The sequence below is a fragment of the Haplochromis burtoni genome, unplaced genomic scaffold (assembly GCF_018398535.1).
Source record: "Haplochromis burtoni strain Fernald_Lab_line unplaced genomic scaffold, NCSU_Asbu1 Contig_3, whole genome shotgun sequence".
NCBI classification, from domain to species: domain Eukaryota; kingdom Metazoa; phylum Chordata; class Actinopteri; order Cichliformes; family Cichlidae; genus Haplochromis; species Haplochromis burtoni.
Genome location: NW_024582364.1, coordinates 3,755,047 through 3,782,640, shown reverse-complemented (window position 1 = coordinate 3,782,640; position 27,594 = coordinate 3,755,047). Strand labels below are relative to the sequence as shown.

The 27,594-nt window shown below is 40.2% G+C and overlaps 2 protein-coding genes across 3 annotated transcripts in view; both read left to right on the top strand.

The window, feature by feature from the left end:
• LOC102303892 (coiled-coil domain-containing protein 178) overlaps nucleotides 1-4,883 on the top strand; it is a 19,049-nt gene extending 14,166 nt beyond the window's left edge. Inside the window, exons 19-20 of the mRNA XM_005912630.2 lie at nucleotides 1,759-1,893; nucleotides 4,211-4,883. Coding sequence (XP_005912692.1) covers nucleotides 1,759-1,893; nucleotides 4,211-4,300 — 225 coding nt within the window. The 3' untranslated portion in view covers nucleotides 4,301-4,883. The remainder of the gene's footprint in view (nucleotides 1-1,758; nucleotides 1,894-4,210) is intronic.
• An 89-nt stretch (nucleotides 4,884-4,972) lies between these two features.
• Nucleotides 4,973-27,594, top strand: part of klhl14 (kelch-like family member 14) — a 25,465-nt gene continuing 2,843 nt past the window's right edge. The window contains exons 1-8 of one of the 2 annotated variants that reach the window (XM_005912635.3): nucleotides 4,973-8,565; nucleotides 13,553-14,453; nucleotides 16,402-16,523; nucleotides 21,192-21,281; nucleotides 22,033-22,111; nucleotides 22,806-22,996; nucleotides 23,809-23,967; nucleotides 26,872-27,029. In XM_005912635.3, the coding sequence (XP_005912697.1) occupies nucleotides 13,576-14,453; nucleotides 16,402-16,523; nucleotides 21,192-21,281; nucleotides 22,033-22,111; nucleotides 22,806-22,996; nucleotides 23,809-23,967; nucleotides 26,872-27,029 (1,677 nt within the window). In that variant the 5' untranslated portion in view covers nucleotides 4,973-8,565; nucleotides 13,553-13,575. Of the gene's footprint in view, nucleotides 8,566-11,697; nucleotides 12,684-13,552; nucleotides 14,454-16,401; nucleotides 16,524-21,191; nucleotides 21,282-22,032; nucleotides 22,112-22,805; nucleotides 22,997-23,808; nucleotides 23,968-26,871; nucleotides 27,030-27,594 lie in introns of those variants that run through there. The other variant, XM_042219650.1, reaches the window with a different exon arrangement.

Sequence of the window (27,594 nt, the reverse complement as noted above, 5' to 3'; positions counted from 1 at the left end):
TATATATATATATGTGTGTGTGTATATGTATATATATGTGTGTGTGTATATGTATATATATGTCTTAATATGCTGAGATATGCGGACAAATATAAAAGATTACCGCTAATATGAAGTTATTCCCCACGACATTGTCCATCCAAAGCCATACATGTAAAAACAGCTAAAACAAAGAAAGTTAAAGTGCAAAATATTGTAATTTTTCACTTTCCCCCCTCCGCAGTCACATGGTAAAATGCAGGTTTATAATCATTATTAAGCTCATAAGCTGCTTTTTACTATATTTCATTGGACAAAGCACTTAGTGTTAATCTTATTTCTGTATATAGAGTGAATTGGTAACAACTACCTGCCTTTAATAGTAGTCAGCAGTGGAATATAAGTTACTATTCCATTTTATTTTACTTATATATATATATACCTAATAATTTATAGTCGTTTAATACTACAGGGCCATTACCTAGATGAGCACTTTGTCCTAAGAGTTAGACCTGGCCTTTGTTTGTAATGAATTATGGATTGAATTTGTTTTCCTTAACTAAATGATCACCGTTCTTTTAGCGTAATGTTGATTCTTTCTTTTTTTATTATTGAATTAATAATATAACAATAATAAAAGAGTCTGTATTCATTAAATTTATTGCCATTGTCAATCAAGACAGGTTAAAGCCTAAATTGGAGAAATTATTAGGCATATAAACGTGTAACTTTCTGAGCTAAATAATCATATTGCTTTAACACCAGTACAGATGCAAAAATATTCTAGATTTTAACTATTACAGTCAGTCTCACAACACAAAATAAAGCACATATGTGGTATGAAAAGTGAATTATATTTATTAACTGACTAATGAAGACTCATTTAATTAATCTAATATAAGAGTTGGTAGTTTTTCTTTTAAAGACAGAAATTTCGTCATGTCAAATGTATTTACATTAGAATGCTCATGAAAAAGTGTAAAGACATTCAAGTATTCCTAATTTGCAGTTGTATATTAAAAGATACATGATTAATTAACATCTTATAGCATGTCCCAGCATCTCTGTTATCAATATCCTTTTGAATCTACTGTACATGTAAGCACAGCGTTGTTTATGTAGAGGCTTTCAGCTCCTGGGTTTTAACAGGGTACACCATAAAGAGCATTCTTGTTATTGTCTTTTCTTCAGGAGCTGATGACTGAGCTAATTCGCTTTAGTTTTCAATGCACTGGGGAACACATTGCCAAGCAATGATAAGCTTTGTAGGAAGAGTAGAGAGATGGAGGGGGAAGAAAAGCAATGGCATCTATCAGAATTTAAACCTCTTTGCTTGAAACTGTGTTCAAATAATAAAGCAAGCAGCATGTCTTTCCAAGAGACTAGGAATAATTTCTGGTTTCAGTGGGGGGTTCATGACTCTGTGTGTATGTGTAAAATATGTCTTGAGGGGATTGGTATAAAGTTAAACTGGGTGAAGTAGAAATATTTTACTCATCAGCTTTGCAGTCACAGAGTTTGCCTCGGCTAGAACAAAACTGCTGAAGCATTTAGAGAAAATTAACCCCCCATCCTGGCAGCCAGATGTGACTGGATTCTGATGAGTGCACACGAGTGGGCAGAGAAACCAAGAGACTGTGAAATTCCTGTCAGGCCCGTGTACTGCAGAATGGGCTATTGACTGCTTTCTCTATTCCCCTCCATCATTCTTCTTGAACACTGCCATTAATTTCCTCTCCTGCCTTACCAATTCCTTTTCTCTGCCTTCTCTCCCCCTAGCTCTCTTTGTTGCAGAAGAGGATGCACAAAGCTTTGGTGAAATACTTCAAACAACGCAGCCTCTACAGCCAGGCTGAACTGGACCGGTGCCAGGCTCTTTCTCAAGAGACCGACTGGAAAATAAAAACAGCCCAGGTATTTGTACATATACATGTAAAACAGGCTGGAAAACTGCACCGACTGTCACCATTCATTTAAATGGCAAATCCTTTTATTCAACTTTCATCCCGGTCTAGGTATTCTACCGGATGGCAGCATATTCTTTTGCATACTACAGTAACTCCATGTTATGCTTGGCATTGTTTGAGCCTCATCCGGCTAGTCAGTTGCCTTGTGTCTTCTTTGCCAAGCAAGAGCAGCCAGGCAAACATCCACCAAGGCTTTGTGCGTCACTGCTATGGCGGAGTTTAAGACACCACTCTTACAATGCAGTCTGTACATTTACTTATCAGATCACAGACTGATGTGATGGATGATGTGCATGTGCTACGGTGCCTTCTGGGTGACCCTGTGTCTAAGGCTAGCTCTGCCTCTCTTTTTTGTCTGTGTACATGTGTTGTCACATTGCATTAAGATTCGAGCCCGTTTTTGTTTTTTCTTTCTTTTTCTTTTTTTACACTTTGCATCTAATTCAGAGTTCATTACAACACATGGAAGATGTCCATGCCTTACAGCTTTTTTTGTGAATAGTATAACCTTCTGTCTGTCTCGCCGAAGAGTTGGAGCATATTCTGCAAGGTTGAAAAGTAAGGATCTTCAATTAGAGGATAATCGGTGTCTAATCTGTGCTGTGATGTGCGATGAGGTCAAAGCGGACAGAGGGACAGTGATGAATCTTTATGAAATGTCCTGTCCAGTATTACTGCAGAGCCAGGTGGCATGCAACCATAGTATGAACTACTTCCACTTTTTCACTTCCTTTTACTTAGGCAGTAGGATATCCTAAATCCCTCGACAGCCATATTTGGCAGTTGCAAGCTGTTGTTTTTGTGTAAAATTCTTATTTTGTTTTTGTCGCTTAATTTGATCCAACAACAAATTTAGCAGACACGCTGCAGGCAAAATACGCTCTGATTTTGATTGGAGGCTTTCCAGGAGGATACCTAGTAAAGTGCTATCAGGTGGTTTCCTTCTCAGTTTCTCCTCCTCTGACTGCTTGACATATAGATTTTTTTTCTTTTCGATGGGTTCTGGTCCAGACATTACTGGAAGCAGCCATGTCTCAGCGGCCCAGCCTCAAAAGGCCCCAGCAGATCACAGCTCAAGGCAGGGAGGAGTGGGGCACAGGGGGAGGAGCTATCAGAGAGCTGCAGAGTGTGAAGGACAAAAGAGCTGGTGTATTCAAGCGCACCACACCGTCACCCGTCACAGCTCAGCACAGGGTCCATCAGAGCAGGCAGCACTCACTTTAAACAGGCTCCTGATGAAGAGTCCAGCTCAGGCTCTATCCTCCAAAAAGTACACATGGAACAAAAAAACAAAATAAAGCCCTTTTGAGCTCAACTTTAAATGCCTTATGAGATTACGAGCAGGCATAATCACTTCACCTATCCAAATATTAAAACCTTCACAATTCCTATAACACAATTAGTATTTCTGACAGGGTCAAAGTTTATCAATATCAACTGGCAGTTTAATAGAAATAAAGGAATCAATAAAACTGACATTGGTTGTAACTGCAGTGAAACCAGGCTGAATCCTGATGAGGCCTGTGCTAATCCATCATGTCCACTTAACCCCACGAGCAGAACATAAGAGAGGTCAGGTTAACGCTTTCACAGTTATAGTGCTGGAATAAGAAGCCAAATGGCAGTTTGTTCAAAAGTAGCTTGAGGGAAGGGAGGCCAAGGAACCCTAGGGTGGGTGTGTAGGAGTGGGTGGGGGAGGGGGGTGTTGTAGGAGTAGGGAGGGTGGGGTGGCGGGCTGTCATCCTGTTACACTCCTGCCAGAACTGGCAGTTCAGCTTTGTGTTCTGCGAGTTTACACTGGGGATGGCATAATTGACAATGGCTAACAGCGGAGAGCAGTGCAGAGCCTTGTTGAATGGCCAGTAATGATTGGAGCAGACGCCCACTGCCCCAGTCCCAGGGGACAGTAATCCAAGATCCTGTTTCTGATATAATTGTTAGTCAGAGAATTTCTGCATGGCTAGGCTGGTTCAGATTCCCAAGCTGGTTGACAGTGCCAGGCAGTTTAATAGAAAAACTGGATGCTGAGGTTTTTAAAACAGAAGAGCACTGAACCTGGACGCGGTTCACCAGGAGCCTCTTGTTCTCCTTCCTGACGAAAAATAAGAACAAGACGGTAACTTTACTCTCGCAGCTGCAGACACGTCAACTGTGTGCGCAGGAGACACATGAAACGAAGATGCTTTATTGGTGCCTTTCTACAAAAGCAGCATTTTCCTAATTAGCCTGTTTTCATTTATTCTGTTTGTGCCTTATTTCAACAGGAGGAGATGTCAGAGGAAAGCGAACTTATCTCAGCCTTCCTACAATCCTTGACAGATGACTCTACTACCGCTGATGATGCTACGGGGTGAACAAACAAGCCAATCCAGATGCCGCTGGATCCAATGAGTAGATGCCTTCAGTTCAAATAGCAGTGTAATTGGACATTCACCTGTACCAGACAACTTACTTACCCTAGCACGCTTCACTATTCCCCCCTCTTTACTTGCAGCAAATCCATAACAATGAAACAGGTGACTTTCATGCTGCTGTCAGGACTGATCTAATTTTAGCTGGGTGAATGATTGCAATTGGCTTTGCCTCATCAGATAATTAATCTATGTCACCATTAATTGGAAAAGAGAATAATTACAGGCAGTGTTGACAGAAATTCTACGCTTCTCCAGATCCCAAGATCTAATTACAACTAGTGAAACCCCATGACCTTAACTAGCACTTAGTACACCTTGGCCACCTTGACCATGCCCATGCGAAGCCCGTCGTCTCTCCAAAGAATCTATTTTTTGTTATTGCAGCCCACACTCTTCTGCTCTCTTCACTCACTGAAAGCTGTCTCCCTCAATCACTTTTCAATATTCAATCTTAATTTTGTGGAAGTTTAGCATTTTCAATGAGCTGGAGATGAATGATTAATGAATAAATTTAAATGCTTCATTTTGTCCATGGATCATTAGTTAAGTCCTTTGTGGGAAGGACCTGAGAAAGGAGTGAAAATTATTGAGACATTAGCCTGGAGCAATCCAGGGGTAAATAGTGTGCACAAAAGGATGTTGTGTGTGCACTATCCACTGGCTTTCTAAAGAACCCTGGGGAAACACTGTTTTCAATTTGGAATCTTAACTGAATCACATTTAGTACTTGTAGAAAATTGATTTTTCTTTCATCATGTTTAAACAATGTCATACTAGTGGTAAACAACACAAAGTCTGCTCTGTATAAATGCTAAAGTGCGAAATCCCTAGATATTTATCATTTCCACGAGAATGAAAAGAAGTTAAAAAACAAACAATGTTTATATATTAATCTAAATTGTACAAATTATGTTTATGCTCATTAGAATTTTAGTAGCGTCAAGGTTAATGCTGTTAGACTACTCCTTGGAAAATATGTTACCCTTTCCTTCTGAGTTGATAGAGATGCTGTTGTTTTGTTGATAACAACAGATGCCTTCCATACTAGAGGAGACAGAAGGGGGCAGTATGGACACAACAACCTTAGCAAATAACTGACTGAAACATGTCTCAGTATCATGTTATAACACTAAGCATAACATCTCAAACTAAGACGGCTTGAAAAAAACAAAATAAAACAAGTAAAAATATATATATTTAAATCAAACTGACACATTATCTCTCATGTGGGGAAAAAAAAAGATTTTTTCAGATATTTGGTAAAGTTTCTTTACATAGGTTTTTGGGCCAACTGTATACTATAGAACAAACATTCAGCATGACACTAACTTGGTCGACTGCTCGCAAAGCCACGACGCCACTAGCTCCCTAAAAGCATCTTGAAGAGAAAAATGTTCAGTCCGTCTCATATTCTGTACTGACTATATGGCAATTTCTCAAATGAAGGTGCCTCTCCAGCACATTTATCTGCTCTCCTTGCATCTAATCAATCCCTTAAATAAATGAAAGTGAGCCACAACTAGATGTCATCACATCTATCTGCGGGCGTGCCTCAAAGTGCACACACCTTAATGCTGCTACTCTAAAGAGGATGGACTGTGGAAATACTAATGGGGGGGTGTACTTGACAGCTGAGGGGCATTACATGCTTGTTTCAGTATGATGAGGATAAAACATACAGCACATGCCTCGCTGTGCTGTTGCATACTCTGATACCTCAAAGCTGGTTTGGAAGATTTTTTTGTACTTTTGTATCAAGGCATATTTTGCAAGAGGCATGTTGAGAAAATCTGATTTACAGGCAGCATGATTCTCAATTTCTGCCTGGCGCCACCGTGCAGACGATGGGCCCGTTTCATTTGGATTCACTTCAGTAATCACTTCTGATCACTGGAGTGAAGCCGAGTGAATCAGAGCAACGTTCTGTCTTCTTAAGCTAACCAAAATTCTGCTCTGAGATCTTTTTAAAACCAGGAAAACTGAGGCGTCCTCTCAAACCGTCCTCTCTTTGTTCATGAGAAAGTGGAGAGTTGAGCCATGGAGCCGATGGAGTCGAGGAAAGAATGTGAGTTGAGAAAGGTGCTACTGTGTCTAAAATATCAATGAGGGAGATGCTGCCAAGTTTTGGAGCACACGAGAGGAAATAGGTTTTCGGTAGTATAACATGAAAGTGCACCCTGGTACACCCTATTTGGTCAGTGCTGATAACACTGTAATCTGGGAAGATTTTCTTTTATATTACTATATAATCGTCTGATTTTTATTCATCTGACTTGAGTGTGTGTTCCTTTAAAGTTTAGGTAACTACAGCATCTGTCATTCAGTCATACAGTACCGCTTAACAATACACTGGAACAGTGTGATTGCCCAGGTGAGTCTTTAATGTGGAGCTCAGCAGAAAAACATGACAAACAAATTCATCAGTATAACAATACATGTTCCTCGCGTTTCCACACTCATTTGATTTCAAAGATATTTATCTTAAGAGGATAATAATTTGTGAAAGTCTCTGACATTTGTGGCTAGCTAGCATGATAATAAATCCATGGCTTGGAACATTTTTTAGTTAATTAGAGTCAATCAATCCAAACTTTGCTCACTTACCGGTGTGAAACCGGAGTATAATGAGCAGAAATCAGCATGGTGATTGGAAAACACAAATTACAGCTGTTAAAGAGAAACTCATCCACTTTTCTTCTGTTGATGCAAATGCCTGCTGCGAGGATTTAAAATTAGCACGGCATTCCTTTAATGGATGTTGAGGCAAAGTGCTCCTCTATAATTAAAAAAACCTGTTAATATCCTCGTAGGCTAAAATAAGAGGGGTTAGTATGATTGCGTGACACCTCTTTAAAAGGACACATTGGTCAGTTGGCTATTACACAAAACAAAACTGTATCTGCTTTTATTTAGTTTTATTTAAATCATGGAACCAGTTTGCCTAACACTACTTAGATTCACTGTATGCTGTGTATATATTAAGGTGCTTTTTCCTCCCATGTTTATCCGCATTATGAGCAAATGAAGTAACCCTACATAATGGTGTGTGACCATACCAGTGAGATGGTCAGCACTGCTGCCTCAGTAAGATCATGTAGCATGTTAATGAACTTCGCTGACATATGGGACAGTCTTTGCTATTAAAGGCTGTGTATATCTCTATGTTCAGGGCTACATTCATATATTCCTGACATATTCCACGCACCTTTCATTCATGGTGTAATGATGTGAATAATGACCTGCTGATGTTAACAGTACCATCTGATCTAGGGTCCCAGACAGTAACATGACATAACCTCCCGGCTGCTTGTGTCCACGATATATATATATGACCTCACCGCTGGATGTAATTTCTTTTCAAGAGCTCTTGGAAAGGGAGAGCTTATGTTGTTGAGCTCATGTCGTCAAGGCTGGTAACAGCAGCTTGCCATTGTATTAATTATTGTCAGGGAATCCAAGGGGTGTAGATAATACAGAATGCACTGGTTGGTCCCATTTGTTTCACTTGTCAGTGGAGTGAATAATTGGGAGTGCTGACCATATTAGACACAGAGAATTTCTAAAAGATACGACTCAAACTGTTGCAACACAAAAGTACTGCTTGGAAATTAAAAAGCTTAATGTGTGAGAATTTCAAATCAGTATGGAATAATTTACCAGCTTCTCATTGCCAAAGGAATTTACTGAAGTTTAACTCTGACAGCAGTCATTCTGATACACAATGAAACGGCTCCGATTGTGAGGGAAACTGTTTACTCCGTCCTACTTTTTTTTTGTTTTGTTTGTCCAAGAATTAAGTTTCTTTTGGTGAACGGCAAAAAACGTTAAGTGTCAGATATTTTGCACCCTGACTTCATTCTTTAAAGGTTTGAGAACATTGATACAATTCTAGTAGAAGAGGGGTTGCTAATACAATGGGGCTCATCTTGCAATTCTCCCAAGGAATAACTATCAGTCCTGCTACAGCAGCTTCAGCGTCCCTAGGTGACCGCGCCACTGAGCCCGTGTTCGCTCCATCGCACCCCACTCCACGCCTGCTGCCACCCTGAAGGTAGATGCATCACGCTGGGGAGACTGCACAACAGCAGCCCCCTCTCCTCCAGCCCCCAAACCTTCTCCACGGCACAGTGGCCTCCTGCGGCCCCTATACACAACTTTGGGTCTCCATTACAGCCCCGGTCCCAGCAGCCCAGACTCTCCCTCAGGTGAGTCTCCATACCACCTCCGTGTGTCGTCCCACCTGAACTGCACAACTGGTATCCTTTTGTCATTTGAGAATGCCACAACACACACACATATTGTGCACACGCACACATACACACACACACACACACACACACACACTCTCCTGTGCTCACTCTGGAGGGGACACCGCCTGTTCCTTTCTGCTCACCTCCCGGCTGCCGACTGACTCTCTGAGCCGTGTCTGTGGTGGCTACGCCATGTGTGGGGATCTAGGGGTTTAAAACAGCAGGCCTCCCAATACTCCCTGAATGGCAAATATAAGTGCTTCCAATTTATTACACAGTGGACATTTTATGAATCATCTCTGACTAACTTTGATCTGAAATGACAAACATGTGCTAATCAGTCCTGATATCCAAAAAAAGTGCTAAAAAAAACAGGAAACAGAAAACTGGATGGGTTGAGATTTTACAATTAATCGAAATAAACTGAACCTGCTACTACAAATATTGCACTTTTGATGACCCTTTCTTCCATTTGTACAATTATAACAACTACCTCTGATTAAGCAGCCTGTTCCTTTAATGCCAATGCTACATTTTTTTTTTTAGAACTAATCTCTCTATAGTATAGTATACGGTTTGGTTTCCAAATACAAAAATGGTGCAAAATAATTCCACACAACTGTAAACTCTTCCAAGAATCGAGAGGGAGGCATAAAGAGAGCCCTGCTTGTGTTCATACATACAGTTAACTGGAACTAAGGGGGGATCTTTAAATGTAACTTCTAAGAGCCTTGTAATGAGTATTTACTGTAACATGCAGTTTGCATTAATTTTGTCTCACCAAAGTGTTTCTGAAGAGGCTCCCCGCAGCATTTTCAGCTTTCCTCCTTTTAATATATATTTTTTTATCATTAAAAAGGGGCTTTAAACTGCAGCACTTTTGCTAAAACACAAATTACAACTTTCACTTTATAGGTTGCCATACCACACCACACTTAGTTAACAAAATATTTTACAAACAAGATGATATCACCCTCTCCATGATATTAATATGATATGTTCTCTGATCTGTAAACAGCTGGTTATCTTGCTTTTCCACGATAAGAGAAAGTGCTGAGGATTTACGCTTGGTGAGCACATTTGGGCTGAATCTTTCACACGTCACAAATTGCAGATGGGAAGCAGTGATCTTGAACAGCCGATCACATTTCCGTGACCATCTGACACCTTCCATTTAGGAAAATAATACTTTCTATCTTAGCATACCCCTCTGCAACAGCCAGCAAAAGGAATTATGCCTGGTAGACTTTACTATTCACAACTTTGGAGCTTCTCCTGTTGTTTTGTTTCATTGCACTGATTAGATTAAATGTTCGCTCTTTAATCAGTTACCCAAGGCCACGATAATGCTGACAGTTTGTGTTTTGCTTCATTTTTATGTGTTGTAATGGGCATAAAATTATGCTGAAGGAAATAATAAGGAAGCATGATATAATGCAAGCATTACATATGAAGATGCGTAGTATCTGGGGGTAAAATCAGGGGCTTATTCACCGAACAGAGTAGATGGTCAGTGGCTGGGAGCTTTGTCTGCTCTTAAAAGCTTATATTATGAGTATACTGCAGTATTTAAATCTGATCTAACTGCGGTTATTTACACTAACACCCCTCCTTTTTTCATAACGTTGAAGACAAAAAAAAAAGAAAAGACTTTTTACCCATAGAGGTAGATATGCTATCTGAGTAATATGACAGAAAGAAATGAGTCGGGTTAACTGGTACAGAGAGTTGTAAATCACTGTAGTGTGATTCTTTGTCTCAAAGGGTTTAATTAGTCTAGAAATTCTTCTCTTATCTGATCACCCCCCCCCCCCCCCTCTGCACACTGCAACAACTTACAACCATAAACGCCCTGCAATCTGAAGACCAGTGGCCTCAGGAGACTGAGTTGCTACAAAGAGCTGAAAGAGTTGGAAATGGTCATTTTATTGCGTTAGAATAGCTCGCTCGAGACTTGGGTAATGTAGTGCTAACTGTGTGCTGGTAAAGATAACAATATGTGACTCCAAAGTGAAATACAGTGAATTACTGTAGTGCTGTGCAGTGTCAAGACCTCTGGAAATGAGGTAACGAAATAATCGTGGTAAACAGTAAAACAAAGTGCTTTCATAGTGGTTTCAAACCGCTAATTAATATTAGAGTAGTATAGTTTTCCTTCGGTGACGATGATTATTTGAGATGCAGCGCACAATCTAATCAGTCATCACCGCAGAGTTCATGTAGAATGAATTTCCTCGGCATAACTACAAGTTGGGGATTAGCAGGCTGTGTGCTTGTCAAACACTTGAACATCAAAACAGCATTGTGGTGCCTTCTTATTATAAATGCTACCAATGTATGGTCCGCTATTGCTTGACGGTAGCATGGCGGTGCTCTCTTTCATAGTATATGAACAAAGCCATTTATCCCTATCTGTCATTTCTTAAGTTGTGAAGTACCTGTCACTTCTGGTCCCATGGGAGTCCTACATGTAAGTGTATTTACTCTAATTGAGCTCTTTATGTAATTGACAGTTTATTCTGGCCTAATAAATCCTTTCTAACGGTTTCTGATTAGCTGTGTGAGCATTTTGTTTGCTTTTTGAGGTGATTATATCACCTTATATTCATGTGATGGGGGTAAATGAAGGAATCCTAATTTTGAGATGAGATGTTTCTGAGTTTTTGAAAGCTCTCGTTGTTGTTGAACTGTATGCAGCTATACCAAAGTGATTTGACAGATTAATAATTTAGCAATGGAACTACTTAGTGCCTCACAGCTGTTAGTTTGTTGTGGTGGTGACAGAGTGTTTGGTGCAATCCATAAGTTCATATGAGCATTCCCAACCAGGAGTTTTACTATGTGATTCATCAAGCCACTTCCTTTAGTGGATTCACTTTGATCTTATACTCTTGGAGGATCTCTGGGGGCAAAAATGCAGGTGTATGGATATAAATACTCCAGCAGGACTACTGTGCACTAATGGACACTGTATTAGGTTACAGCCCTTTGTGTTTTCAAGCCTTATGTTTTTAACAATGAACTGATCAGACATGGTAATAATGAATGAAAACAATATATATGTTCTTTATTTGTGCTTGTTGTTTTTTTTTTACTTTATGTCCCTTCTGTACATGTGTGGCATTTCATAGTGCTGCTTCAGTGTCACACTAAAATGTAGAAAAAAGGAGGGTATTATCTGCTTTTAATTAAACATGATAAAAGTCTGCACAGTTGTCTGTACATTGAGGTGGGTGCTGTTTATTATACAGATGTATAACTTCAGTTTGTGTAGAGCACCTTCTTTTGAAGGACTAGTAGGAGCAGAATGAGATGAGGGGTTATTTTGGCGATGGAGATTAAGGCAGGGGCTTTTTGTCATTTGTGCGAGACAAGCCATTCATCCATCCAGTTCACAGCCAAAAAAAGGCTGGTCCCAGAAATTAGCAGTTTCAGCTCAGCAGCAAAGTCGTCGGGCTGTGAAGGCAGAGAGAAATTGACTAATTAGCAATGCGCACTAAAACTTGACGGTTCTCTCTATAACAGCGAGGGAAAGACTCGGTTTTTCTCCCCCTTTCTCTTTTCTTTCTTCCATAGATGTTTGAAATCGCAGTCATTTACGCTCGACAGTTTTTACAATAGCCTTGAGCCATAATTTTGCGAGTCTCTCCAGCATCCATACCCCTGCATGGTCTCTCTCCACCGGCCATGCACGACCGTTTCTCTCCCCAACCGTGGATTTCCTATTACTCTCGTTACGACTCACTGAGCCCCAGGCCCAAGGATAATGATGTGTTGTTTCTTGGTAGCATAATTTGTCACACGTATATTTCTTCTTCTTCTTCTCTTGCAGAAAGCACAGCTCCCTCTCACACACTCACACACTTCTTGTTAATTCAGAAGAACAAATGATCAACGTCAACAAATAACCCGAAATAGTGACTTTATGAGTTGGAATCAATGGTTATTTTGAGACGCCATAGACTTTAAAGGAAAAAGGACATTTCTTAAAAGGAGAACAAAGGAAAATTCAAGTGAGATTATTGGGAACCCGAAGCTTACTTTCCTTTTTTTTGGTCAAGAGCTGAAGTCAGGTAAGTTTGGCTCCTTCTCAGGCAAGCTGCTCACATCATTTAGTTGTGACAGGCGCTTTTAGAGAATCTGGCGACAACGGTTACGGCACGCTTGTGTCAAGTTTACACACATTACGCACATGGAAATAGCTTTTGTAACAGTCTAAGTATGAAAAAGATATGCACATCCCATTTAACTTTAGCGAAAGCTGCATTTCAGTAAATATTTTGTCGATACTCACGTCCGCTTAACTCAGGTAGGCTAAAAAAGCAAAACGCACCCGTACCGCTGCTGACGGCTCGGAGACAAACTAATTGCTTTTGTATGACTCCGTAAATCTGTGCGATGTGTAATGTCCTCATTGTGGGGGTGTGCAGCAAGGCAGGAGAAGGGATAAGTGTTGGCTGAATGCTGCATGTTATCCGTCCACCGTAGCGGCTGCCTCTTTTTTCCTTATCCGACAACTTCAGCCGCGTTACCGAGGGGGGAAAGCGCCGCAGCATCTCCGTATCCTCCGATTTTTTTTCTTTTCTTTTTTTTTTTGTTTTGACAGCGCCCTTCAAACATCAGCCTCCATTTAAAACCATCCGCTTCTTGAGTTAAGAATGAATAAGAGTGGCACGCTGTGGGAACTGCTGCGTTTTTGTTTGTTGCTTTACGACCAGAGCTCAAAGTTGAAGGCGAATGAAGCCGTGCTGGATGTAGATTGTCGCCGGCTGGCGTGGCATGACGGCTCTTCCCCGCTGGATGGACGGGCGATCTGTTCAATAACTTATTCGAGAAATCGTTTTCTGCTGTAATAGTTGACTGATAGCGATGTATAGGCAACGTGTGTTGTGGAAATAAATGACCTGAGGTAAATGGCTTGCATGGTTTATTTGTTGCCTAGGTGGCGTTCACATTCAGGAAGTCATGTCCAGATCGGGTGATAGAACATCCACCTTTGACCCAACACACAGTGACACCCTGCTGCATGGGCTCAATCTCTTGTGGCGAAAGCAGCTTTTCTGTGATGTGACTCTGACAGCCCAGGGACAGCAGTTCCACTGCCACAAAGCTGTGTTGGCATCTTGCTCCCAGTATTTCAGATCCCTCTTTTCCTCCCATAATGTAATCAACAATGAAGGAAGCAAAGGGGACCAGGGCAGCAGTGGGACCCCTTCATCCTCTCCCGATGACAAGCTGGTGACCACCAGCACCAGGCCCATAAATAACCTAGTGCTCCAGGGCTGCTCCTCCATTGGACTACGATTAGTGCTGGAGTACCTGTATACTGCCAATGTTACTCTTTCCCTGGACACAGTGGAAGAGGTGCTGTCAGTCAGCAAGATCCTCAATATCCCCCAGATTACCAAGCTTAGCGTGCAGTTCCTTAATGACCAGATCTCTGTGCAGAACTACAAGCAGATCTGCAAGATTGCTGCACTCCATGGACTGGATGAGACCAAGAAGCTGGCCAACAAGTACCTGGTGGAGGATGTGCTGCTGTTGAACTTTGAGGAGATGTGTGCCATGCTAGATGCTCTGCCACCCCCAGTGGAGTCAGAGCTGGCTCTCTTCCAGATGTCAGTCCTCTGGCTGGAGCATGACCGGGAGACTCGCATGCACTATGCACCGGACCTTATGAAGAGGCTACGCTTTGCCCTTATACCTGCCCCAGAGTTGGTGGAGAGAGTTCAGTCTGTTGACTTCATGAGGACTGACCCTGTGTGCCAGAAACTACTCCTGGATGCCATGAACTACCACCTGATGCCCTTCAGGCAGCACTGCAGGCAGACCATGGCCAGCAGGTGAGAACGAGACAGATAAACACTCAGACATAAATTCACACAATCACACCACAGAGCTGTTTGAGACTGGGCAGTGGGTAATTAAATGCCTCCCACTTGTTAAATTTGAACAAATTACAGACACAAGCATTATGCACTTGCTCATGTATTGATCCCACCGCCTGTTTAATGTAGAGCATGTAGGTGGTCGGTGTAGACCATGTAGGCAGTGTGGCATTTCAGGACTAGTTCATGAGGATTTTGGTGCTCCTGTAACATAATACCTGCTGCCAGAGGTCGTGATGCACTCTGTGCTCCACTGTATCCATCATTACAATGTTCCCTCCTGTTTTACAAAAGAAAACATGTCTTTATTTCCTCACACATCTGTGCAATTACTCTCTAATCAGTGTAGACAAGATTGCTACAATCTAGATAAAGGTTATGCATTTGATTTGTAGCAACTCTCTTGAATACAATTTGAAATGCTGTAATTGAATTGTGACCAGAATTAAATGGTAATTGCAAGATGCTTATGATCCAAGTACAGAGATGCCCTGTTACTGATATTACAATGAAGACAAATATAATACATTCAAAAATGTTTTTTGTTGTTTTTTAAATTTGATTTGATCTTTAGAATTCCTTTTCATGAATTGGACAATGCTGCTTACATTCGTGTTGCATGCACGTGTCTCACTCACACAAAAACATGGCTTACTTTCATGTTTGTCCTGATCTGCACTTTTAGGGCTGGTTAGTACATGGCTATTGTCTCTTATGGTGACAACTGATCACAGTCAGACAGCTGAGACTTTTTTTTTTTTAATCGATAGTATCAATATTCAGTTGTTGTTGTTGTTGTTGTTTTTTTTTTATCACTACACTTGTGAGCCTTGGGGAAAAACAACTAAAAAAATTGTGACATGAGAGAATCTAAACTTTATGAAAACATTTGGAAATTACTGAAATAATCAGGACATAAAACCATTCTACAAGTACCTACTTGTACATTATCCCAATAATATATCTGATCCCACATATGGACCTAAACGAGCAAAGATTCAGGAATCCTCATAATTAGTTTCACATGCCACTGTTTCTCTCCCCTCAATTAATCACCATTATCTATGTCCAGGGGCTCATTTGCATATGAATAACCCTAAAACACTTCCGATTGGGCCAGCATGAGGGAGAATACACCGAGGCGACGGTGACTTACCCAAGCATAAAAAAGTAAAATATGGGAAAGGGAAAAAGGTGAATGTGTCTGAATCTAAAGGCCAGCTACTCTTAATGTTTTAGTGCATATTGTGATAAATTGGTAGATTTGTGTTGAAATCCATTAGGAGCCAGATAATGGTCATTGATGTGCAGTAAAGTGCACGGCTTTGAGGTTATATATCATATACAAACAGCAGGAAATTTCCAACAATTGGCTAAGGCATGTCACATGAATCACTGTAGCCAATGAAATGGAGACATTGTATAGGCAGGTTTATGTTCTCAATTGTGCTTTTAGCCTCCAGCATGGCACCCTACAGGACTGTCCTCGCTTCACAGCTAATTGAAAAGATATCTTTAGAGTGCAATAACGATCCAATAACACATCAAAACGATTGAGCAATTTTTATTAATCACAATAAATGTGGTCGCATATTTCCTGATTAGCAATCTTGAGTTTAGTAGAAGTACTTGGATAAGAAGCAGTTATTCATCTAGCTGTGCATTTATTCTTTATTTTATTCACAGATTAATTCATTCATACAATCAGCATCAGCAAAGTGAAAAATAAAAATACTCCAGGGAAGCTCTGTTAATATCGTCGTAGTAAATCAAGGAATTAAAGGTGTCAGGTTGAAGCTGTGCTTGTGTTTTTGTGTTTGCATGTTTTATTCCAGGCCTTAATATGTCTTTTATTGCATGTTATTGAACACTTGTCCGCACACCCACACTTTTGACATTGCAGAATCCGTTCCAATAAGAGGATGCTGTTACTGGTGGGTGGTTTGCCTCCTGGACCTGATCGTCTCCCCAGTAATTTGGTCCAGTACTATGACGATGAGAAAAAGACATGGAAGATCCTCACAAGTGAGTAGAAAGGCTGCGATTTAAAAAAATTTATATATTTTTTTACATTTATTTATTTATTTATTACCTGAGGCATCCCGTGTTACTGGCTTTTATGATGAGAAATAGTTGTTCCTTTGGATGACTTTAACACTGGTTAATTTTCACCAAAAATGAGGGACAAGAGTTCCCTAAATCCTTCAGGTAATAATGTGTCACTATCACTTTTAATATAAGTTTTTAATCAGAGCGTGACTTCACAGCACTGTGGAGCGTCATGCATGCTTTCCCTTGTTTTTTTGCTGATATGTGCTGGCAGGATGCACGATGAGATTTACTTGAATCTAATGATCTATTGTGGCTGAGTCTGAACGTTAAGGAGTGACATCTTTTCCCAATTACTTTTAAATGCAGCGTGATTACTCGTTCATATTGATCAACTCATAACACTGAATTAACCCACACATGGTAATACACGACGTGGCAGTTTAGCCTGTTGACCTGGTGTCGCTGTTGATATTGGGTTTACTTAAGGTGAATAAATAGCACAGAGGGGTTAGTGGAACACTGCAGCTTAAATGTTGATGTCAACCATTCTTAGGTAACAGGGACAACAATGGAAACAAAAGCAAAAATAGATTTTATCTCATTTTATCTTATTTTTTAATATTATAATGAAGGCAAATTGTGATAATTTCCTAGAAAACCTTTGTGAGATTTCAAACACATCCCTGCTGCACTCTCCGCTGTAGAGTGCACTATGCTCTTCTCTCTCTCTCTCTCTGTCTTCCCTGACCTTTTTAAGGCTCACTACTATATTGTTGCCATATTGCAAAGGTCAAAAAAAGAGCTAATGAGAGACCGCGTTTCTCCTTTGCCCCATCATTGCTGGACATATTGAGTTTTTGTCCTGTGTTTTGGTTGCAGTCATATCTCAGGATCACCTATCCATTCATATATATTAGCTATAGGTCTGCTTTCTGTCAGCTCGGCCCTGTGCAGTTTATGTTCTCCCTTTATGGTTCAAATTTGAATAAATCTGGTTTTATGCTTTTGCTGTCGGGTCTTAAAATCACCAGCAGTCTCCGACATGGTTTCTTCCTCTGCTCAAATCATAACATTTCCTGGCAGCAGTCTGATGTTTTAGCTCATGTTTGTCCAAACCTATTAGAGCTTTTTTTTTTTTTTAACTGAAGGAGCCTTGCATACACAACAGCCTGAAGCGCGCTGTTTATGTTGTTTTTGTTGTTGTTGTTTTTGTCATTAAACTCTCACTCACTGGTACAAACTGCACCAGGCAAAAGGTCAATAGGGATTTCCATCACTCAGAACTAAAAAAGTTAACACTCAAATGGTCCGTGGCCAAGTGGAAGGACAAAACTGCAAAATCATCCCCTTAACACATCAGTGACCACCTGATGTAGCCTCCTCACAATGGATGTGGAATAGAAGATTATTAACATTCAATCATAACTTTTCAATGAGCCGAAACCTGAGAGGGACAGCCTTTGATTAAGACATTCATCAACACAATTTGGGAAGAATCTGATCTCTTTCAGTGTATCTGATGTACACACTGCTCGGTGATTCCAGTGTAAAGTTTGCCATCTAGTGTACCCACAGCAGCGTGGACCAATGCAAGACAAAGGCAGGCACAGATTCAGCCACAATGCTAGGTTGTTCTTTTCTTCTTCTTTAAACCAACCTAATATTAAAATCTGGATCTCCATGCTGCATGTATGGTGTCCATGCAGCATGGCCTAGAACAAAGGAATTCAGCTCAGTGGGATGCAATTGTAGCGGTGTTAAAGGCACATCAGAGATGGAGCAGCAGTGGTGCATTAGCTGTGGAGTCATTCAACCGACCCTGACTGTGCCTCTATGCAGAGGTTTCTGACTCCCTCTAGTGAGCCCTAGAGCTCACTGTAGACCGGAGTGATGGCGTCCATCTCATAGAGGACGTGCTCATCCTGCCCTCCTATGGCTTTTCACACTCTTGGGTTAGTGGACAATTTGGGTTAAAAGGGCACAAATAGGTTAATCGGATTCACTTTCTCAGGTATAAATACTGTAGAAGGAAAAATAATTAATGCATTTATTTTTCAGTGCACAAGATTAGCATAGTAATTCCAGTTATTATACCCTGCTACTGTAATTATCTCACCGTTCACCTACAGTATATCCCAAATGTCCCAAAACCCACCGCAGTACTCTAGATACTGTGGTCTGTGACATATTGTAAAGCAATAATCTTCTTCTCACATGGGTACGAGATGATTTTTAGTATGAGTACAAGTCACTAGACATCAAATAAAAAGCCGCCCATCCATGTCCTATATACTGCTGACTGAATGATAATGTAAATAGCATGTAAGGGAATTTGGCAGTCGTATGGCACTCGTCTTTGAGGTGCACTGGAGGCAGGCAACCTAATCCCCTCGTTTGAGATAAAGCTGTGTTTAGTGTATGTAGTATTAGTTCCTATCTGAGACTTCCCTCCCATAGAGGACCGGCACATGTCAGCCAGCTAGAGTGAGATTGCAGAGAGAGGCCAATTGGAAAGAAATGAGATTCAAGGCTGTCTAATTTTGCAGCAACTGTGATCCATCAGACGGTGGGGAGGTGACAGTGGAAATGACTGATGGAGACAGACAGGTGGGCTTTAACATTTCACTGATTTGTGCTCAAAAAGCACCGGGCCTGAGATTTATTGAGTGAACATGATCATGTTCATTATGACTGTCACCTAAGACCATTTCTCTACATCTCAATGGGGTCACTTTAGCAAAAGAAGATGAAGGAGAGAAAGGGAGCACGAAAACATACACAAAAGAAAATCCTCCATGAGGGGTCCTGCTTCAGCTCTGGGATGTTTATGCTATACTGCGCTAACACACGACAAGGGGTATCATCCACCCAACATTTTACTTATTGGACAGTGTTGCTAAGCTAGTTTCTAAGAGTCGAATTCCCAAAATAGAAATCGGTGACCTATCCAGTTAAATAAATGCAAGGTTACAAGTAATAATTATCTGATTATTAAGCAATCTGTCAATTACTTTCTCAATCAACTAAATAATTATTTTATCTACAGAATGTTAAAAAATGTCCATCACATTTCCAAACCAATGATATTCAGTTTACTACCACTAAATACTTTTTTTCCTGTCCTTTAAAGTGCTGGAGGTTTTTATGGCATCGTTATTCGAAATAGCTGAAGTCACATTCCTGTGACTGGATGGTCCAGAGAATACAAAACACAAAGAGCAGAAAAACCTCCGATTATTTATTTATATATATATATATATATGAGTTTTATGATATAATTTAACATTTTGCCTCATGTGAAGAGAAAATAGCAAGAGCACATTCTCCGCCACAACCGGTGCATTATACTGCAACTGAAGCCTGACTGATTTATGAGCAGGTCAGTATTATCCACCAGTATTAACTATTGGCAGTTCTCCTAATAGTTGCATTTATAATGGCCAATAAATGGAAATTATAGAAAAAGGTAAAGAAGAGAAGGGAGAAACATCCTGTGGGCAACACCTGTTTGGAAAGTGAGAAACACAACAACTAGCTGATCTGAAGACAGCTGGGCAAAGCATGATAGAGTAAATAAAGACCCACACTAAAAAATATGTTAGGGAAATCTGTTTAGGTTTCATATGTCTGAAAAAAAATGCCGGTCAATATACCAGTATATTGGATTTTTAAAATCACTAAATATCAGTATTGGTATCAATCGTAAAATCATATATTAGTCTGTCTGTAATCGCAAGTTTATAGAAAGTAATCCAGTGCAACTTTCTTTGCTCACCAGCTCTCCATCCAGACTTTTTTTTAAACTTCTGTTTGTGTTTTTTGTATCTTGCTCCAAACAAAGAACAAACAGTCTGTGTGAAATTTACTCTGACCACTCCTGTCAAATTACAGAACATTTAGCACTTTCATTATTTCCTATTCAAAAGTTAACATAATACTTCTTAGATGTTCAATAAACCTCTTTGGTCAGTGTCTCGGACAGTAATTGGTAGTAAGGCTTGACCTGTGGGTGTGGTGGAAACATTTAAGAATTAATTGAATTTATTTAAGGAGAGTGTAGATGCCATTTACTTTCCCCCTTTGAGTATAAGAGCGCAAACAGAGTTACACCAGATGTGTTGATCAAATTGAGGGTTGTGTTTGGGCTGGAGCCTATCCCAGCTGTTCCTGTTCAAGAAGCGGTGTACAGCTTGTACAGGTCGCCAGTCAATTGATGGCTGTGTTGATTCTGATTAAAAAACAAAAGTTGCACGTCAATCTATTTTCTATATGATTTTGAGACAAAAGAGGTTAAAAAGTTATCCAGATGCTACAAAGAGTGGCTTTTTTTGTTCGTGGTTCAATGGCATAACTTTTACTGTTACATGGTTCTTATTTTAAATGACCTGACAGTTTTATTAAATGTGAGACTTATGGTTAGTGCTTTCTAGACTGCAATGTGTCCTGAACAGAAAAGTATTGGCCTGTTTTTAATTCTCATATTTAATGATACAAAGTAATTGCTAACCACAGTGGATTTTTGAAACCACCAGCACAGTACACCTATAACAGCCAGGGCACACTCACAGGGTACTGTTTATATACAAATTTCTCTCCACATGTTTTTAAAACTGACTTTTTGACTTTTTGTCTGTCACCTAGTAATGCCTTACAACAGCGCACATCACTGCGTGGTGGAGGTGGAGAACTTCCTGCTGCTGCTAGGCGGAGAGGACCAGTGGAACCCCAATGGTACAGTCGCTGCTTTCCACTGATTTCACACAGCAAATTTTTCATGTTCACTTAAACTGGAGTTTATGTAAGTTCAAGCCCATCAAGTTAATGTAACACTTTCAGATGGTTTGAAACACTCATCCTGCAGCCAGATCAGCTCTGAGTGGACAAACAACACTCCAATCAACACTTGTCAATAATTGGCACAGAAAAATTACTGTTGTTTATGATGAAATATTTGCGATGTAGAAGTGTTAAGAGGGCTTTTTGCAAAAAGGTGGCAACACAGTGCCATAGTAAGAAACAAAGACTGTAAATGATCAAAGATTCTTACTCTGCCTTTTTGTTCTTTCACCAGCTATCACAGTAATACAACAGCCAGGCAGATGTACACTGCACTTAGTGAAATTAGTTGTTTATTCAGTTTTGAGAGTAGGAATCAGCTTACTACAAATGCACATCATGAGAGATGATTTGCAGTCTTTTGAATACAACATTACCAAGAGGTGATCTCTCTGTGCTTAGAAAACATGACTTCAGTCAGCTCTTGTTAGCTCAAACAGCAGCAAAAAGACAAATCATCACGTGTGGGTGGTGATTAATGAAGACTGGGGAGAGTTGCATTTGTGAATTTTATTGGTACACAACAAACAACATTAGAAAAGATGTGGCCAATAAGAACTGATCATTACATTAGCATGTCTAAACTGTACAAAAAGAAGCTTTATTTTGAGCTAAGTTATTTGTATTCTACTGTTCTGTTTTGCAGGAAAGCACAGCACTAATTTTGTCAGCCGCTACGATCCCAGATTCAACAGTTGGATACAGTTGCCTCCAATGCAGGAGAGGTGAGCCTTTTTTTTTGTCCTCTCAGAAATGTTGACATCAGTACTAGCTTCTGTTTACTCAGCTTCAGTAACCCATTTTCTCTCATCCGTCTCTCATTACCGTGTTTTGTATATTTCTTAGAATCTCACCACTCATTGCATCACCTAATAAGAAACGGAAACCTTTATGACCTTAGTGAAGTTCACAAGTTTTGGCATTCATGAAGATGCTACTTGGATTCTAGTTGTAATTTGTGAGATCCAACAACTTCACAAGTCTTCTGTTCAGCTGTGATAGCAGATGTGTAGTTCTCTTGGGAAATGGTGTTTAGAAAACCTAAAAATATAAACATCCACATAAGATAAAAAAAAAATGCTACTACTCTTACCTAGGTGTACAAAACCAGCCAACAGAAGAATAAAGTAATGCTCATTGGGCTGTGAACAGACCTATGTGCTGTTTTTTTGGTTCAAAATCCTTTTACAAGGTATTACATCATGCAGAAGTAAGCAAGCCCATTACACAGGCATGAAAACAGATGCTCACAGCCTAGAAGCATGTACATGCTTAACTTATCTCTCGTCTTATGATGTTTTTTTTGTTTTTTTAAGAATGATTTGCACCTTAGACAGAAGCTGGAAAAAAACAAAAAACAACAGTAGTGATTCTCATCATAGGTTTAATGATGTTGTCTGGTTAATGCGTCCTCCTCAGGAGAGCCAGCTTCTTTGCCTGTCGCCTGGATAAGCACCTGTACGTGATTGGTGGCAGGAACGAGGCGGGCTACCTCTCCAGCGTGGAATCCTACAACCTGGAGACAAATGAGTGGAACTACGTGTCGTCTCTGCCACAGCCTCTGGCTGCCCATGCAGGAGCGGTGCACAATGGCAAGATCTACATATCAGGTCAGTTACAGGAGCTGTACACGAGTCGCATGTATTATTATTATTACGCCTTATTATTATGCAAAAAGGGGCGCTACATGGAGGGAACTGTACAAAAAGACACATTGTGTTTATGGCACAGAGAGGTTAACACATCCATTTAGTTACACCACAAAGAAAAACCAACTCCACTCCACAAAAATGATTAAAATCAATGCATCAGGACTGATTGTTCATCTTTGTCAAAACTGCCAGCAGTTCAGTTGGAGCTTGAGGTGAGCTTATAACAGCTAAAGTAGACTTGAGTTTAAAAAAGAGAGAGAGAAAGAGAGAGTGAACCTCTTCTTAGTAACAGCACAGCCCCAGATTACCATCCAATATTACCTCAGACTCCCTCAAGAGATATGTTCATGTAAGTAGCAGAGTTTCTGAAGCCCTGTAAAGAGGCTTGAATGTATACATCAGTTCTTCTTCAAAGAAATGGCCACAGAAATAGTTCAAATTTGTAATGCTTTTTATTAGATATATTTCAATATAACTTTGGTTTGTATAATTCTTCTACTTGCTGACACCAGAAAGTCATATATTAGATTTTAGTGATACGTCAGTGAACCACTCATCACCTCCCTGCAGGAAAATCCGGAAGTGAAACCCTCCTCTTTTACAAACTGACTCTAACCAAAGTTTTCTTGAAGAGCCAAAAACGTTTTTCTTTTCCAGTTATTTACTGTATATCTGGGGATAGTACTACATTTGGATCCAGTATGTCCACGTGCCGCGTGCTGTAGCTCCACAGAGTATTAATGACACACTGCTGTGTTTACCTGCTGCAGGAGGCGTGCACAATGGCGAGTATGTCTCCTGGCTTTACTGCTACGACCCTATAATGGATGTGTGGGCGAGGAAACAAGATATGAACACAAAGCGTGCCATTCATGCTCTGGCTGGGATGAATGACCGCCTGTATGCTATTGGTGGAAACCATTTGAAAGGTAAGCACTCGAGCTTTTCAGACAACGAACAGAAAGCAGGTCAAGATTGATACTTTTTTGAAAAGTACGTGTGAAAATCATGTTGCCATTGTGAGCAGGCAGTGACCTTAATTACCCTGTGCAACACTGTAGCCTCCATTTCTCGCACTCTTTAGTATTCATAGTACAAAATGTGAAAAAGAACAAAAACGTGTGCTGTTCATTTGCATTTGTTCAGGAAAACTGAATGTGGTCATGGGAATTATGACAAGCTCAGCTTGTCTCTCTTTGAATCCTCTCTTTAGCTACGCTCTTTCGTTAGAACACTGTTAAACAGATGTGTTCAGTTGGCTCTTCATTGCTGCAAATTCAGCTCATAAAAAACCTGCACGTGCCTCTGAGTATGACTGTGTCCATATCCAAACTCGTGTTTCCTCACGCTCACCGTAGGAGCGAATCTGTGCACATCGATGGCTGTCCTGCTGGTTTGTGTCTGTGAGTTGGTGGTGAAGGAAGAAACCTTGAGATGTAGTGAAACTGTGAGGGAGGTGGAACCGAATGCGGCAGATGGAGGAACAACAAAAATTTGTCTCTATCAGCAAATAGACAAAAAAAAAAAGTAACATGTCTGCAAAAGTTTAACTAAAGGGGAAACCCATCAACTGGACACAAGGAACATACTGGACACACTGGCGAGAACAGAATAAAGATTCAAACCATGAGAAGCAAAATAAAGCCTAACGCCTAAAGCATTATGTTGAGAAAGAGAACGGCTGTGGTCAAATATCAAATTGCGCAAATTCTTTAAATACTAAATATAAATGCTTCAAAGCTTCCTTTATTACCTCCTTTAGCACAGGATAAACTGAACCATCCTTTAGTGAAGGAAAGAACGTAATGCCATATAGTGCCACATAGTGAGGGACTGTAATAAAATTAGCTTTTTGTCAAGGCGTCGCTTTAAATCAAAACTTTAACTATATTAACGTTTTTAAAAAAAAGATTATTATAGTTCTGTTTGCCTTAGTTATGCTCACTGTTGTATTGACAGGCTTTAGGAGTCATTCATTTTTTTTTTGGGTCAGCTGGGATAGGCTAAGTGAAGGATAGAATGAATTGACTGAATGAATAGTTTCAAGAAAAAGGAGGAAAGGAGTTACACTGGACCATCTCCCCAGCAGGAAAAAATAAGAAAAGATTTCTCTCATTTCGTAGGATATAGAGCGTGCTCTTTTTTTCTTTAAAATTCATATCTTTTTAGTGAAATAATATTTTTTCAGCGGTGATTCCTGTAAGAGCACAATGGGGTCGTTTCAATATGGCACACATCTGCCGTCATGTTGTTAACCAGCCTTGTGTCAGTGCATTCACGTGGTGGTTTGTGTGGATTTCATTTACAGTGGTACTGTAGCGCAAGCACATGAAACCAAAACTGTCTGAAACCTGATTGGTCCACAGGAATGTTTGACTTTAGCGTTTTCGGTCTAGTTTTCTTTTTGTGATGTGATGGTGAGTTCAGGTTTTATGCTATTGTTAAGGGTACTGAGTTTTTTTAGTTCATTTAATAAAAAAATAATGGTATACTCATAAATTAGATTATGAGTACAACATTATTATTACACACCAATTAGATAGATTAGTAATTAATTAATACAACAAACTCATGCATTTTAAGAAACTTAGAAAATAATCTCTTAGAAGTACACAGGAGCCAGCACCAGTTTGTGGAATCCGCCATGTTGCTTCGCCATCTTGAATGCATTTATTCCTGATATTGTCGCAATTATTTACTGCCTACAGATTAGACATGCGATTCTAAAACTTAAAATTCAGTTTAATTCAACTGAATCCGCTAAGTATAGAGCAATGTTACACAAATTTCAAAGACAATTTCACTTGACAGCTGCTAACAGTGGGTAACAGAGGCTAATGGCAGCTAATAGCGGCAAAAAACAGAACTTACTGACAAGAGCAGTCCAGGATATCCTCAGCAGCTCACCTCACAATCACTGTCTTCGGTCAAAAGTGAGCTTCACTGACTCATCGGCTTGTATCGGACTCCTTTCACAAAGCTTTACAGTCAAGGTTAATATCAGACTGATAGCCTACCCAGATAGCTAAAAGAATTACTTTGCTAGCTGGGTGAATGGTAACTAAAATATCCCAAAACATTTAATGTAAGTATTGATATTATTAAAATGTATTAAAATATAGTGTGTGCAAAACTGGTAATACAAACATGGTGGCCAGCCACAGCTGTTATGGGGTATAGTCTAAATTTAATGTTTTTGATCTCTCCTGTCTAAAACATGTTTGTCCTAAAGCGGCCACCGTAGCTGCCTGTCTTTGCTTCCTGCTGTCTTGTGTTGAGTGCCTTCTGTGTTCCTCTGCCTCTGTTATCACATTCAGTGTGAGTCTTCTTGTGTTGGCGTTAGTTATTTGTCTTTTGGGTTATTTCCTGTATTTCTTTGATATATTGTTTTCTTTCTTTGTTGGATTGCTAGTTGGATCGGGGTGATTGTGGCTCAGGAGGTGGAGTGGGTTGTCTTTTAATCAAATGGTTGGTTGTTTAATCTCCGGCTCCTGCAGTCTGCGTGCCAGAGTGTCTTTGGGCAAGACACTTGCACCTGATGAATCCATTGGATTGTGATTCTGTGTGATAGATAGAAAGTCCTTAAGGGCGTGGAATAAGTTATGCTCCCATGTTCACCACCTGTCCTGCCCTCTGTGTCACTGTGGATTTGTGCTTTTCTTTGGGTTTCTGTTCCTTTTAGATTTTGTTTAACTTTTGGGAAAAATAAACACTTGCCTTTTATTTCTAACATCTGCACACCTTTTTCACCCTACCTCTACTGTAACCTAAACCTACGATGACAGGGTATCTTATCTTATCTTATCTTATCTTATCTTATCTCTGTCATGTAGGTTTCTCCCATCTAGATGTAATGTTGGTTGAGTGTTACGACCCAAAAGCTGACCAGTGGAATATCCTCCAGACACCCATCCTGGAGGGTCGCAGCGGTCCAGGCTGTGCCGTTTTGGATGACAGCATTTATCTTGTGGGAGGCTACAGCTGGAGCATGGTATTTAATGTAGTACATATATGTCTTTATCTATCTATCTATCTATATTAGGGGTGCAACGATACTCGTATCGATATTGAACCGTTCGATACAGTGCTTTCGGTTCGGTACGCATATGTATGAACAATACAAAATTTTTAATTTATTTTATCAACTTTCCTTCTGACGATGCTGTCTGTGTTGAGCGCTCAATGAATCTGCGCTCGACAGTGCAGCCTAGGCGGAGTAGTTGAACGCAGATTCACTGAGCGCAGGGCAAGCTAGCGAGACAGAAGTTAAGCTCTCCTTGCAACATGGCAAATTGAACCTCCCCCACCCTCATTGAGATCTGGCGTTTGGAACTATTTTGGTTTTTATGTGAAGTATGACCCTGAAGGTAAGCGCGTCATGGACAAAAGTAAAACAGTATGTCGGATGTGCCACGCAATGCTCAATTTGTGGGAACTAGTGCGTTAGCACAGTTAGCTTGTTAAGGTGTTGACGCTGTCAAGCCCCATGCACGGGGCAATCCGTGGTAACTCGTTAACAGAGATTTGCCCCGTTATGGCGTTAATGTCATTTTAAC